This window comes from Micropterus dolomieu, linkage group LG20 (genome assembly GCF_021292245.1).
Source record: "Micropterus dolomieu isolate WLL.071019.BEF.003 ecotype Adirondacks linkage group LG20, ASM2129224v1, whole genome shotgun sequence".
NCBI lineage: Eukaryota > Metazoa > Chordata > Actinopteri > Centrarchiformes > Centrarchidae > Micropterus > Micropterus dolomieu.
In genome coordinates, this window is record NC_060169.1 from 20,644,166 (window position 1) to 20,658,505 (window position 14,340).

General features: G+C 38.7%; 1 protein-coding gene across 1 annotated transcript; it reads right to left on the bottom strand.

The window, feature by feature from the left end:
- Positions 1-354: 354 nt before the first annotated feature.
- dusp22a (dual specificity phosphatase 22a) lies at positions 355-13,476 on the bottom strand. The gene is made up of 7 exons (XM_046033007.1): positions 13,186-13,476; positions 12,259-12,292; positions 11,421-11,503; positions 10,716-10,765; positions 6,138-6,212; positions 5,709-5,880; positions 355-2,088 (listed from the first exon to the last, which is right to left on the bottom strand). The coding sequence occupies exons 1-7, from the start codon at positions 13,204-13,206 to the stop codon at positions 1,894-1,896; spliced, it is 630 nt and encodes a 209-aa protein (XP_045888963.1). The 5' UTR covers positions 13,207-13,476; the 3' UTR covers positions 355-1,893.
- Positions 13,477-14,340: the final 864 nt, after the last annotated feature.

Below are 14,340 nucleotides of genomic sequence, written 5' to 3' on the forward strand. Positions count from 1 at the left end.
ACCATCACACCACTAAGCCATTATGAAAAATAAGACTTTCCCTCCAGAAATTTGACCACAAAAATTGACAGGAACTTAAACTTCAGTAACAACAATACTTACAATACTTTAGATTATACCACAAGTCGTTCCTCATTTCTGTCTTTCACAAACATACTACGTTCTGGTTTTTTTTCTCTTCAAGCTACGCACCCAGCGGCTTGTGGTGTAAAAGCAGGTGATCTGCTGAGTAAAACCCAGAAACCTCTCAAATCAATGAAATTCAAGAGAAGTTATTCTGGGGTTTAATGCGGTTCTTAGGCTGGTTCATGAGACTAAGGCTGTTCACTTAAATACTTCCACACAGACACATGGTGTTGATAGTACAGATTTATTAATATTTCCATAATTCATTTCAATCATTGCATTTTATTATAAAACAAACAAAAACATTAATGTGCAATTTAAACAATTAACTGCACACATGAATTTATAAGAAATGACAAAAATCACCTTTATTACAATAAAAAGATAAATCAGAGCTTCAGTAAAATCAGGAAGACTAAAGTGTTTAAACAGCAGGGATCATTCATGTGTAGTTTACAACTAGTTTTACACAGCTATACTCTATGTAGCTTCCTAATTTAACCTGCTATGCATTACTATAAAAAGGAACATTCTGCCAATTTTGAAACTACGTTACTCCTAGTTGCACATCTGTATACTGGAGTAAGAACCAATGTTTTCTGCAACACTGTAGCGAACTGAAGCAGCCTAATTCACTAATAAATCCCACCGCTGGCTTATCTGACATCAGTTGACAGTGGACAAACTACAGAGGGTTTGGCTGTTGTACTTTTTGCCTTTTGTCCTCTCTGCCTGATAAAATAGAAGAGAGCTTCGACTGTGGATGGTTGGTGTTGGATTCTGTTGCACACATTACTAAAAGAACAAAGTGTGCAGGTGGCTTGAACTTTTCTTCAAAGAGGAACCAAATGAAACAAAACGTAAAAACTGGAATGAAAGAACAGTATCCAACTGGGTGTAAACAAATGTTTCCTCCATGGGCAGTGAGCATAGACTGTATAGGCAGTGATGTGCAACAATGATATATATTTTTTGTTTGTATAACATCTGTAGTTGTCTTGCGTATCTGCTAGTGACACCATTACCATTGTTTGGTTAATGTGTATTTTAATGGTACATGCAATGTCAGTAGCGTCTGACAGGCCAGCAGTAGTGCTTCCTTTCAGTAAGATGTACATAATAACAAATTGTATGCTGTCAGCTCAGCGAGCATGTTAACTTCCCCAGCTGCAGTGTTGATCAAACAGTTTACCATTAGGATCCTGGAAGGGACTGCAAACTGGTACATGTCAGAATAAATGGTCAGAATAATTTTAAAGCCATTTTGTAGATTTGTGGTGTTTGTCCACCAGCACAGACTATATATCAACATAATTAGAGACAAGATGTTCCTTTAAGACGGCATTAATTGGTCATCTATAAGGCTAACAAGCTAAACACTGCAGGTGTTAAGAATCCGCATGGAAGTATAGTTTTATTCATCACGGCTAAGGTGCTGAGGTGTTTGGAGTAAGGCGTGTGTGAGCACAGATACCCTTGTTGTGGCTATACTCAGTTTAGGGAGCACAAAGAGTACTGCTAGTGGAGAGGAGTCTGTAGCCCAATTCTAAATGAACCTCCATTGCTTAAAAAAGTGACTAGACATATGCAAAGTAAGTAACATATACTTTGAGGGGGCATTTATTTCATCCTATGCTTTCAGAGCTGTAAAAAGGCCTTAAAGTTGGATACAACTTGGGGTTGATTTGGAATCGAGTACAGGGTACTAGCTACTGCCATTTACAGACAGCATTAGGCAGGACTTTAGCATTACCAGAGACCCATGTTTCAGCTGCTGCCTTCAGGATCGTCAGGGTCCAACGGCATAGAACAGATAGGTATATTGTGACTTATCGAGCACTGCCTGTCTGCGTCTCTCCTCTGGCTGTCCTGTTGCTCAGTGTACTGGATCAGCAGGGCGCCCACCTGCTCCTGGTCATTAAATGGACTGGAACGGAAACTGGACCGTAACCATGATTGGAACTGGAGATAATACGACAAACAAAAAACCTAAATCATTAAATGTAATGGTGTTAAAATCAAATTACATTACAATGTTAAAAAATATATATAAAATATATGTGTGTATTGGCTTTGACAGGCAAATTGAATTCAATCTAAACACAACAAAAATGTCCATAGAGCTCTTTAAAATGTGATACCTTGTACAAACAGTCATGTCCAATTTAGGATTTGTCTAGTATGTTGTGACCATAAATATTGTAGCTGTAGGTCTCTTGGTCATTGTTAAATTATTAAATATGTGCTTGATGTCATGGGTCTGTTTCCCATGGAGTTACATATCTGGGTTTTCATAAGCCTTGAATGAACCTGATCACATTGGGTCTGAGTTTTTGGTGAACTGAACTTTACCTTATTGAAGAGCACAATATAAAATGTATGTCATGAAATAATAACCTATGGATTCATTTTTTTTCTTATTAACAAAAGGATTGATAGAATGGGAGAGTGCAGGACAGAAAGTCACTTCCCAGGAACATTAGGCTCTCTGCAGACATTCCTGCTCACACAGTGATGTGGTATGGTTATGGATATGGTTTAAGGAAAATCTCCTCTTTAAAAAGATCAAAGTTACTTTATTTCTGTCATCTTGGAAATTTAGTAAAAATTACATTTTATCATAGCCTAAACCCAGTTGCTTGGACCTGGTGGTCCTCATGACGAGAGAGACATATGTCCAAGTTGCCCAAATGGATGTAAAGTCTGTTGATGATGACATCACAGTACATAGCAAGTTGATGACATCTATAAAGCAGTGGTGAAGTCTTTACTGGAAACTCCCTCTATGAAACTGGCAAATGTGCCATTTTGCCTCTTCAGTTCATCTTTTAAGGGTCCCACAAATGTATTGGTCCCTTGGTCAGGTCACAGAAGGGTGAAGACTACTTACATTTGGTGAGCAGATGCTAGTAGACAGTGATGGCCTTTTGAAGATATATACTATAGCAGTATAATTTGTGTGTAAAGGCAGAATTAATTATACATATTTATTGTCACTAGAATGCAGACAAAAAGCGCTGAATTGCAATTTCTCTAGATGTCCAGGAATTAAGTTATTTTGTGCAATACCTTATTCTTTACGAAATACAATGAAGTGAAAGTCAACGTGAATGTAATCCACTCATCTTCCTACAATTTGTATTCTCAACCTCAACTCAAAAACCAAAACAGTATAGCACTGACTCATTGCATCAACACAATACCGTAAAAATGAACACAATCAAAAGCACGGTATAAAGATAACACATCAATAAGTGATTACGTGTGCCAAGGTGACACAACTGTCATCACGTCACCTTGAAAAAGAAAATGAAACGAGTATCAAAATCAAAAGGGGATGACAATCAGGTAAAGCTCCCAGTAGGTGGAACATGTTCTGTCAGAGCTCCAATCATAACCTTGAAATTAAGACAAAGGCTGAGTTTGAGGCCTAATTACAAGGCACAGAACTCTTTGATTGCAATGTATTTAATGCAAGCAGCAATGATTAGATTATCAGACTTAGCTCTCTTTAGATTCTCTGGCCTTCTTGCCCAGTATGAATCATTTTGGGATCCACTTACCCCACTTTGGACTATTGCAGCATGTCTATAAACTACAAAGTTGAAATAGTTTTTTCACTAAATTTGCAATATAGTGAGTAATAGGATGTGTACTTAAATGTATTTAATACGCCCTATTACTGTTATGCTGTGGCAGCACAGAACGGTATATGGTAAGTACTAATATAGTACTTTCTAATCTTCCGTCCACTCAAAGTGCTTTTACACTTTGTCCCACTCATACACATTCATTCATACACTGAGGCCAACTGCTCAGAACAGAAATTAACATTTACACACATTCAAACAGAGCAACAGCCATCGGGAGCAATTTGGGGTTCAATATCTTGCCTGGAGGAGCCTGGGATCGAACCTTACGATTAGCGGGCCTCCTGAGCTACAGCCACGGGGGGCGGCTGTGGCTCAGTGTTGTTCCAGCTGCATTAGTGACATAACTGAACTGTAGTCTTAAGGATTCCTCACTTTCTATCTGAGGCAGATGTGGGAAGAGCACAAATACAGAAAACCCATTTCCCCTTAAATCCTCGAAATCAGTCCAAGATCTACAAACAGTGAGCAATTTTTTTTTCACTCATGTCATGTTGCAAGATGCTGACAGTAATGTTAAACACGTGATGAGCAGTACCAAGCTAATGCAATCCCAGCAAATCCCCTGCAGTTCCCCTTCTCTACTCAATGGCTGGGTCAATGCCATTGTAATGGATTCACGCACTAGGTGCCTTCAAGCAACTAACATGCTGCAAAAAGTTAAAAGCTATGAACAGATGCTTACGTGCCTTCATAACGCATCATGCCAATAGTTGGTGGGGAGACGATGGCTCAAAATGAATTGTGAAAATACGATTAATACTTCAGCATCATAGTCTGAAGGACATTGTCTTCACAGGATCGAACATAGTTTTTTTAATGCAATAATGTAATCTGTCCTATATTTTTAGGTTCATTGCTCGACATTTTCTCTGTTATGAAAAAAAGAAGCTCCAAACCAGATTGGACATAAAACCAGGAAGTTTAAACTGACATTTCCTATAAATGGTGATATTCTTCAAAGAGAAAGTAGACAAATCAAAACTATGAGCATTATAGGGCATGTCTTTGACCCAAAAATTCCCCTAATCCATCAAATAAATGAAATCCACTGCACACATCCTCACAAAGCTATAATATTTGATCTGTTCTCATATTAGACAGGTGAGAAGTAATAGAAGTAATTTGCATTTAAACAGGACAATGCCTCTTAACATGGAGGAGGAAAATTAAGACCACTTGCTCTTAGTTCTGATATTAATATAAGAAATATGAAGAATGAATGATATGAACCTCATACAAATCTGGGTTATATTTTACAGACTGAATAACTGATTCACAACTATTTGTTTGCACAAAGGTCTCCTCAACTGATTGACACATATCTGTGGTATTTTTGAGCCATTTCAAATGGCATTTTTGTTTATTTGATGCACTATTCTGCCGTTTAGTTTCTGGCTGTAGCTGAGAATCGCAGCTATGCTTGTTTAGCGTCAAGTTGATGGTTTACTGTAAAACAAACCATAGCTGCATTGGCCTCTACAAGAATAACAAATTAACAAATAATTATAATAACATTATACAGAAATAGCATGAGACAGTCCAATGCAACTGTCAGATATATCATGTTCCATGACAACAAGAGAGCCACAATTAACGGTTGACAGGTTAACCACTGACTGCATGTGCAGTGTGATGGTTGTATGCTTCATATCCTGTGAGTTCCTGTGCATGTCTAAGTGCTACCAACAGCACACAACCCACAAAGCATTCACAGAATGCTAATATATTGAGGAGCTACTGCTAGAATGCCATTTAGTGAAAAATATATACATAATTTGGCGTTTTTAAACATGAACATTTTAAATCTCACAATTTATAATACCCTTTGATGTTAGGCTGCATCACTGCAAATTGTAGAAGAGGGATAGATGCTGTCTGTAGGTATTGTGTGTGTATGCATCATGTCTGTGTGTCCCTTAATGTGTTTACCTCTGAGACATGTGTCATCTGGTACTCCTGCAGCTGCTCCTGGAAGCCATAGTTTGGGCCGACAAAGGAGCGAACCGCCTTGACCGCAGACAGACACTCTTCCCAGCTGTAGTGGGTGACAGTCATCAGGTAGGCCACTACTATGGTAGTGCTGCGGGACACCCCTGCAAGGCTGGAGCAAATCAAAGCACATGGCTTGGTCATTGTCAGAAAGCAGCTGGATGTTTAACAGCTTATTTCTTACTGGTAACAGGTAAATAACTGTATAGGATAAATTTTATGTCATCAGTGATTGCTGATTCCTTCATCTCAGGCTTGTTTTTGGTTCTATCCTTTGAGGCATGCTTCGATAAAAGCCTACATGCAAACATGGCATGACTCCCAGATGCCAAGAAGGAGCTGGTTACAGCTCTAGACATAAAAACCTACCAGTGAACGAGACAAGATCCTCCATTCAGGCGACATTCATGGATGAAGCTGATGCATTCTTTGAAATGCTGTAATCTGGAAAGAACAACAAATTATTATATTACTACTTTCAAAGTCTGACAAAACTGATACACAGCATGTTTTCCTGTGGTATGCAGAACAAAATAAAGAAACAAATATTTAAAACTATTTAAAACATTACTTTTGTTGCTCATCAAACCGGGAAAGAGGCATGCTTTTACTAAAGGAGAGGGTTTTAAAGCTAAAATTAGATTACAGCAACACCTTATAGGATCTGAGAAAGGACACCTTGAACTGAAACTCCTGTGTCGAGGCCATAACTTTGTGTTTCAGATAGGTTGCCGAAACTTCTGCTTTTGACCATAGAAACAGCAGGTAACTCTAATATTGTAGTCAGAAGTCCCAGAATAGGGCAGGTAGTTTTGATAGATTTTTGTTAGTTGTAAGAAATAGACATGTCGAGGAGTAGTGATTTTTCTTTCAACTACTCCAACTTGTCATGTGAGGAAAAAGGTCAGGTCTGCTCAAACAGAGAGTCTGTGGTAGACCAGAGCATAGACAGCACGGACAGACAAGGGAAGTAACTGTCCTCGTTTTGTCAATCTGCAAAATTACATCAGTTTCCAGCATTCGTTTATTCTGTGTTAAAATTATCGAGTGAATCATTTTGACAAAAATACATAAAATTACCTCCTGCCTTATGGTGGAACATTCACGTTGACATGTTTCTACTCTCCAAACTAAAAGGTTATTACTCATACAGAGGTTTTCAGACCAATGTGTAAGATATTCTCAGATTCTCAATGTTCTCAGATATGCAAGCCAACTAAGAGAAATACTAAGAACACAATTCAAATATTGTATCTCAACACAAAAATAAATAACATTATTATATGATACCACAGAAATCCTCAGAATGGGAGTGTATTCTGAAATAAAAATGAACACAAAACAGCACAATGTACTGCAGCGGCTCCTCAAATATCCTGCTTGTCAGGAAACACTGATGGTGTTTTGCATAATCAAGAAGTGAGTGGCTGATAGCACCGTCTCCTGAGGAGCAGATGCTTGTTACTCAATAGCAGACAGAATAACAGACTGGGGCTAAAATAGATTGACTGCCACTTTTCTTTTTTCCTCTTTCCTGAGATCCAAACTCCTCTTCAAAAGATGTCTCCTCAGCACTTCCTAGCACAGAGGTTTCCGGCCGTCTTGTTTAATATGCAGAAAATTACCTTGTGACAAAGATTTGAGGTTTTAACCAGTTGAATCCAGAGAATAATACTGAAACAAAAATATGCAGTTGAGCTGCTGTACATTTAAAGTGCAAAAAGAGCATCAGCAATTTTATGTGTGGTAAAATTGTATCTTTTTTTTTTTTTAAATTACATCGGTATGAATAAGAAAGGACTATTAAAACAAAAACTACACTACCACAGTTATAACCTCACAGTACATCATGGTGGACATGGGCAACTCATTTTGGAAATGTTTGATGCAAATAAGTTTACACCTTCATGGTCAGTGCACACTGTGCATTAATACCATAACAGGCTCGTCATGAAAATGTTCACAAAAAAAAAAAAAAAGAAAAAAAAAAAAAAAAAGGGGAATCCCTGGCTCCACAAACATCTATATGTGCATGTTAGGAACTATATAAATCTACATTTAAGGCAATTTCAATGAAATATTTTGAGTTAATTCAGAGGGTGTTGACATATCAATTCTACAAAAACCTTAACATCAACGACAATGGTGACCAAGCTGGCCTTGATGTCCCAGTTACTTGTCGCTGACATTTAACCTTTGTAAGGCCACTCGTTAGCCACTGCATGCCTGACGAGCACAGACATTTGTGAGGCCCTGACCAAGATCTGTAACTTTTATAATAATAATAATAATAATAATAATAATAATAATAATATCATCTAAGACTTTTCCCTTCACTGATGAAGTCTATTGAGACAGTAACTATGATTCAGGGCTATAAAAATGAACCTGACTTCCTGACATCCATCCCAAGAGCTTTAAGGAAGTTTAAGGTTTTTGACACAGCTTCAAACTGCTACAGTTGCTCCAAGAAATACAGAACCCGCGTGAGAAAGACAGTCCATGTGTTTGGACTTACACAAGGAAGGGGCCGTCAGACCTGGCCAGAGAGGCTCCCTAGCTTGTGGTGAACAAGGTGGGGTGTCAGTTGGCCTCACCACTCTCGTCAGTCAGACCAGTGATTGTGACAGAGGGGGTTTATTAAAGCCCTGGGTGGTCGAAGCCAACAGCCAGATGTCACACTAAGGTTTCCTTCCTCTGCTGCCTGAGGGAAAGACACTTGATTGCGACAGTGGAGGTCAGACAACTCCAACCCAGCCCAATCAGCAACATTCAGCCAAACACTAAACCTCAATTCTCATTAACTTGCATTTTACCCTGCTCTGTTTTCTTATTTTTTTTTTTTATTTTTTTTTTACAAAGTAAAGCAACAAGAGTTCCTCTTCAAACACCAGAGAACTTCAATGATTGAAGTACTAATACAGAATTTCCCTTTGACAGTGTTCAGCTTGCATTCAACCAGTGTCACATCTTTGTCTACCAAGTTAATTACTCATCCTGAATGAAAATTTCCCCCGATTTTCCCTCGTCTTTCTCTCCATTTTAGTATGGCAAATTCCCTCATGGTATGGCCCTTGTCACTGCAGACCCGTGGATGGTGAAGTGAGCAATGTGCTTCCTGTCAGCAAGGAGCTTCACAGGGATGGTATGAAGCTTTGGAGATGTATGAAACTCTTTCTGTGCAGGAACCCTGACCAGCCAGTATAAGGCACCAGTGAGGCAACGACATAATCTCTGACTAGCACCAATGCTGACTTCATAGTGGGTTGTCCACAGGGGTTGCAAGACACGAATATGTTCTTTTGCACTGATGCTCAATCTGCAAGCCATGATTGATGCAGTTGTTTTATATCCTCAGCCCGTGTCAAGTTTTAAATCAGAATAACTGCTGCGTGAGGTCAAAGGCCCTGCACAGAATCAACATAAAAGCGATGACTAATGGGTTACTGACCAGTGCAAGGGCGGGGGGACAGCTCATGCCTCTTTCAACACTGAGACCTGCCTGATGTACAATGAACACACTCTTCTCTCTGCCTCTCTCCATCTCTTTCTCTCAAATACAAATAGGAAATAAAAACTCTTGTGCTCAAACTTTAGGAACTTTACAGAATGAATAACAAATAACCACTTAACTTCATACAATACTGTGCAAAAGTGTAAACCATTTATTCTGACCAAATCCCCAACTTTGTTAGCAGAAATGGAGCCCCAAACTTGCAAGGAGCCTCCACCATACTTTACTGTTGCCTGCAGACATTGATTTTTGTATCGCTCTTCAAGCCTTCAGCGAACAAACTGCCTTCTGCTTCAGTCAAATTTTGACTCATCAGTCCAGAGCACTGGACACCATTTTTCTGCACTCCAGTTTCTGTGTTTTCATTCGCCTTGCATCCATGTTGGAGGTATGGCTTTTTGGCCACAATTCTTTCATGAATGCCACTTCTCTGTAAAGTAAATGTGGATACCAGGGTCACGCTGTTCTGCCAATTCTGGGCTGATGGCACTGCTAGACATCTTCCAATTGCGGGGAGAAGTAAGCATGATGTGTCAATGTTGCATGTTTATTTGTGCTTTTTCAAAAGAGCTTATACAGCACATCCGGAAACCCCAGATGCATCTACCTTGAAATTTCTGCCTGGGAGAGGCCTTCCTGATACAGAATAACTACCTTGTGTCTTGTTGCTGTGCTCAGTCTTGCCATGGTATATGACTTTTGACAGTAAACTGTCTTCAGCAACCTCAACTTGTTAGGTGAGTTTGACTGTTCCTCACAGAGTTTTGTTTGTCCTACACAACCTACATATTATTAGCATCTGTTTGGTATTTGTTCAGTCATACACATGACAATATGCCTACAAAATATCTGACATTGTCCAAATGAACCTATAAGAATTAATGCTGTTTTCAAGACAAAGGCTGGTCACACCAAATATTGATTTGATTTAGATTTTTCTTCTGTTCACTCATGTTGCATTTTGTTAACTGATAAATTTAACCACTCTCATTTAGTTTTGAAAGCATTCTTACTTTACAGCATTTTACCACACCTGCCTAAAACGTTTGCACAGCACTGTATATCAACAAGTCACGAGATTAACATAACTGATGCATTGTTTTATAAAAGCTACTGGCCACTACTGCACTGCTTAAATGAAGACACTCACAGTATAAATTAAATAAATCATTGTAAGTAGGAAATGTCTAAAAACTACCAATAGTGCAATCACGCAATTAAAAAGTCTGTTTTCTAAACTGTCAAAAATCTTTAGAACGGTTTCCATTGGGCTGTCACACCCTGGCACCATAATCTGGAGGGTAAATATGTTGAAATAAGACTGCATGACTCATCAGTGTTTGAGAAATTCAAATGGCCAAGGACATTTAAAATAAGCAACATTAGTGAATCTGATTGTCTGAGTGTGTGTGTGTGTGTGTGTGTCTACTCACAGGTTTTGGCTGGGAGCATCAGCTGCATGAATACAAAGGTACGTCATGTCCTGTAAAACATAAGAACAACTGTATAAGAACTGATACTAAATTCAAGAATATAGACCATGCATGTTATTTCACTCCTATCAAATATGAGCCCTAGGTCTTGTAAGTCTGAACAATTTCTTGTCTAAATGTGTAGTAGGCTTAAGGTGTATTTTTCTACTCTAATCAATATAGTTCTTTACCACCAACGCTTACTAGCGCTTAGCATTATTTACATGAAGGTTAATATATTTTTAATATTATCACAAGCATAAGAAATTACTAGATTTTTTTCTGGCACCTGGATTTGAAATGCTGAACATGTTGTGGGTATTGCTGAGCCACAATGGAAAACAAGGACCTTTGAAATAATTCCTTTTTCTCAGCTAATATCAGTCTCTTAACTAAAGAACTCACAAAACAAACTGTACAACAAACATTTACTGTCCCTAACTCTTGAGCTATTGCGTGGTACTGACACCACATTTTAGATCTGAGAAAGTTCCTATGGTTTCTGATACTATTAGCTCAAGTCACTAAACATAACTCATCACCACCCCCAACTGGCTGGAAGGACACATCACATTATTATATGCACAATCATAGCAGAATCTCCAGATTACATCTCCGCAGCAAGTACAAATAGTTTGACCCAACTAACATGAATTTTCCACTAACCTCAAACACGGGCTTAGCATTGTTGCACACAGACAGGATGTGGGTGATGCCATTATTAGACAGACTTATTCTGTTTTCTGCATCTGGGACAAAGAGAGGAGGAATACAGTCTCAAACTTTCACACCAACAACTCTGACCAATTATATTGTGAGCAGCTGCAGAGGCAGGTCTGTGCGCTGTTTACTGCAACATCATTTGGTACAGTTAGGCCTGTGGGCACTTGTTCCTGTCACTTGAACTAATTTTAGCCATTATGCTTGTGCCGCCATGCCGAGCCGTCATCATGGCAGCTAAAGTTAGAAAGCTGCAAATGCCATATTAAATGGGAAGGGGATGTTCCAGGCCAGGGAGTGACACACTAACCACTGTAGACTCTTATTTTATGTGAAGCAACACCTCCTACCTTCTTAATTGTCTTTGATCAACAAGGCATTTACATATCTTTACCCTGAAATCTATGTTTGACAAATGAAAAACTTTCAGCTCTGATGTTAGTTAGTTAAAACCTTATATTTTACTGTGTAAAGCACAGCATTAAAATGAAAACCATTTATATTGAACATGGACAAGTTTTTTTTTTTCCCCCCTTCAACTTTTTGTCCATATCATTTTAAAGAATGCTGTGTGCCACATTAACATGCAAATAAAATAACATAATACATTTGGGAATACTATCATTGCAATATTCTACTGTGTCAGTCCCCCCACCTCTCATTCCTACATGCATTTATGGCCTATAATGGTGGCCTTCTGCCTTTGGTATTGAAAGCCTGGCCAGACCCAGCTACACTGTCAAATTTACAAACATCAAATCAAGTTCCATCACATTTGTCTTACCTCTTATGTTCCCAAGGTAGAGCCCATCGACAACCTGTGAAGCAGCATTCACAGACATGTTGCATTCAGGTTAAATATTAATTCTAGTCCAGCTTCAAACACTTCACTTGAAAGGAACAAATGTCCTGGGCTGAGCCAGATTGGATTTAAGGCTTAACATCCAAGTACCAGCAAAGGAAACATTCCCTGCAGCCATACAAGGCCTGAAGCAACGATGTGTAATCATCAGGATAAGTGATGAGTGGCAAGCAGCCACTGAGTGTTGGTGTACAACTTTGGTTGCTTCTGAAAAGTATTTTAAAGAAGAAATATTACTAAAAAACAAACTAATATTGGGTATCAGTGTAAGTTTGCATGTTAGCAGTGGACTTCATTTGAAAGTAAACTGCATTGGGCAGATCCTCAGAACAAAGTTGCATGTGCTCCTCATCAGAAGGTCAGAGGTCAGGATCAGCCACAGCAGCCTTGGCATGGATTCGGTGCCTTGCTTTTGGGCAGGGTGGATGCAGGGAGTTTCAGGAGAGTCAGGGATCCAACCCATTGTACCAACATGTGTGGTGGAGTACAATCATTTGCATAATGCAATCAGATGAATTCATCACAAATCTAGGTCGGAAAATACATGTCACAGCTGTGCCTGTGATTCCTGTCCATGTAACATTTGCCCTGGCTACATTTTGAAACCAATTCATTTATGCTTTTAAATGTCACCATATCTCAACCTAGAGACAGCCTAAGTCTTGGTTTAGCTGTTTACATTACTGAAACACTAAAAAGATGAACCGTGCGCTTCTGTACTCAATATCATAGCATTCTTTGGTTTATTCACATAGCATGGACAGAGCAAAACGTGATTGGTTGACGTTAAGTAGGTGAGGCATGCAGCCACAGACAACAAAACACCTGAAAAACAAAAGCAACGCCTACCTTGCTCATTCCATTGCCCATGATTACTATGAACCAGTCTGCGATGAGCTACACTTCTTTAATATCTAGGACTGCAACGATATGTCAACATGGACTTTGAAACTCAAAACGTGAGGCTGGACTACCAACTCAAAAAGCAGAAGACAATCTTCGTTTGAGTCGCTATGCTTGTCTTCTATTCCACAACATTAAGTTCCACTACCATGCCTTAAACACTAACGTGATCAGACTTAACCTCGTCTCAGCACCAACAACTGTTTCGAGCTACATCGTCTTCCGGATTATTTTGACGTGAAACAAATGCTTGTTCATCCGGTACGTGACATCACAGCATGTTGCCGCCCGCTCAACTGTACTTTCCCAGCCTTCACCTTCACAGGGAGGTTTGAGATATATATATATATATATATATATATATATATATATATATATATATATATATATATATATATATATATATATATATATATTCTGGGATTTACAAGTGAGCATTTTACGAGGAAAACGTAACTTCTATATACCCGCTTAACCCATGTGCGATGTTTCGAGTGTATGTAATATTGATCAACCTGACAGTTACTTATTTTTGTCACTGACAAAGAAGTTCAGTTCAAGCTTTCATCAGTAGGCTGCCACAAACTGTACTTCTACAAAGTCAATGCCAGTAAATGATGCGGTTATAACCATACAGCCACATTATTAACCTAGTTATTTGCATTTATAAAGCTATACAAGCGTTGGTTTGTTTTCATAAATCTGGAGGGACAGATTAAATACAGTGGGGAAAACAAGTATTCAATACACTGCTGATTTTGCAGGTTTTCCTACTTACAAAGCATGTAGAGGTCTGTCATTTTTTATCATAGGTACACTTCAACTGTGAGAAGAAAAAAAAAAAATCCAGAAAATCACATAGAATGATTTTTAAATAATTAATTTGCATTTTATTGCATGACTTATGCATATAAGTATTTGATCACCTACCAACCAGTAAGAATTCCAGCTCTCACAGGCTTGTTAGTTCTTCTTTAAGAAGCCCTCCTGTTCTCCACTCATTACCTGTATTAACTGCACCTGTTTGAACTCGTTACCGGTATAAAAGACACCTGTCCACACACTCAATCAAACAGAATCCATCAGGGATAAAACCGTAGA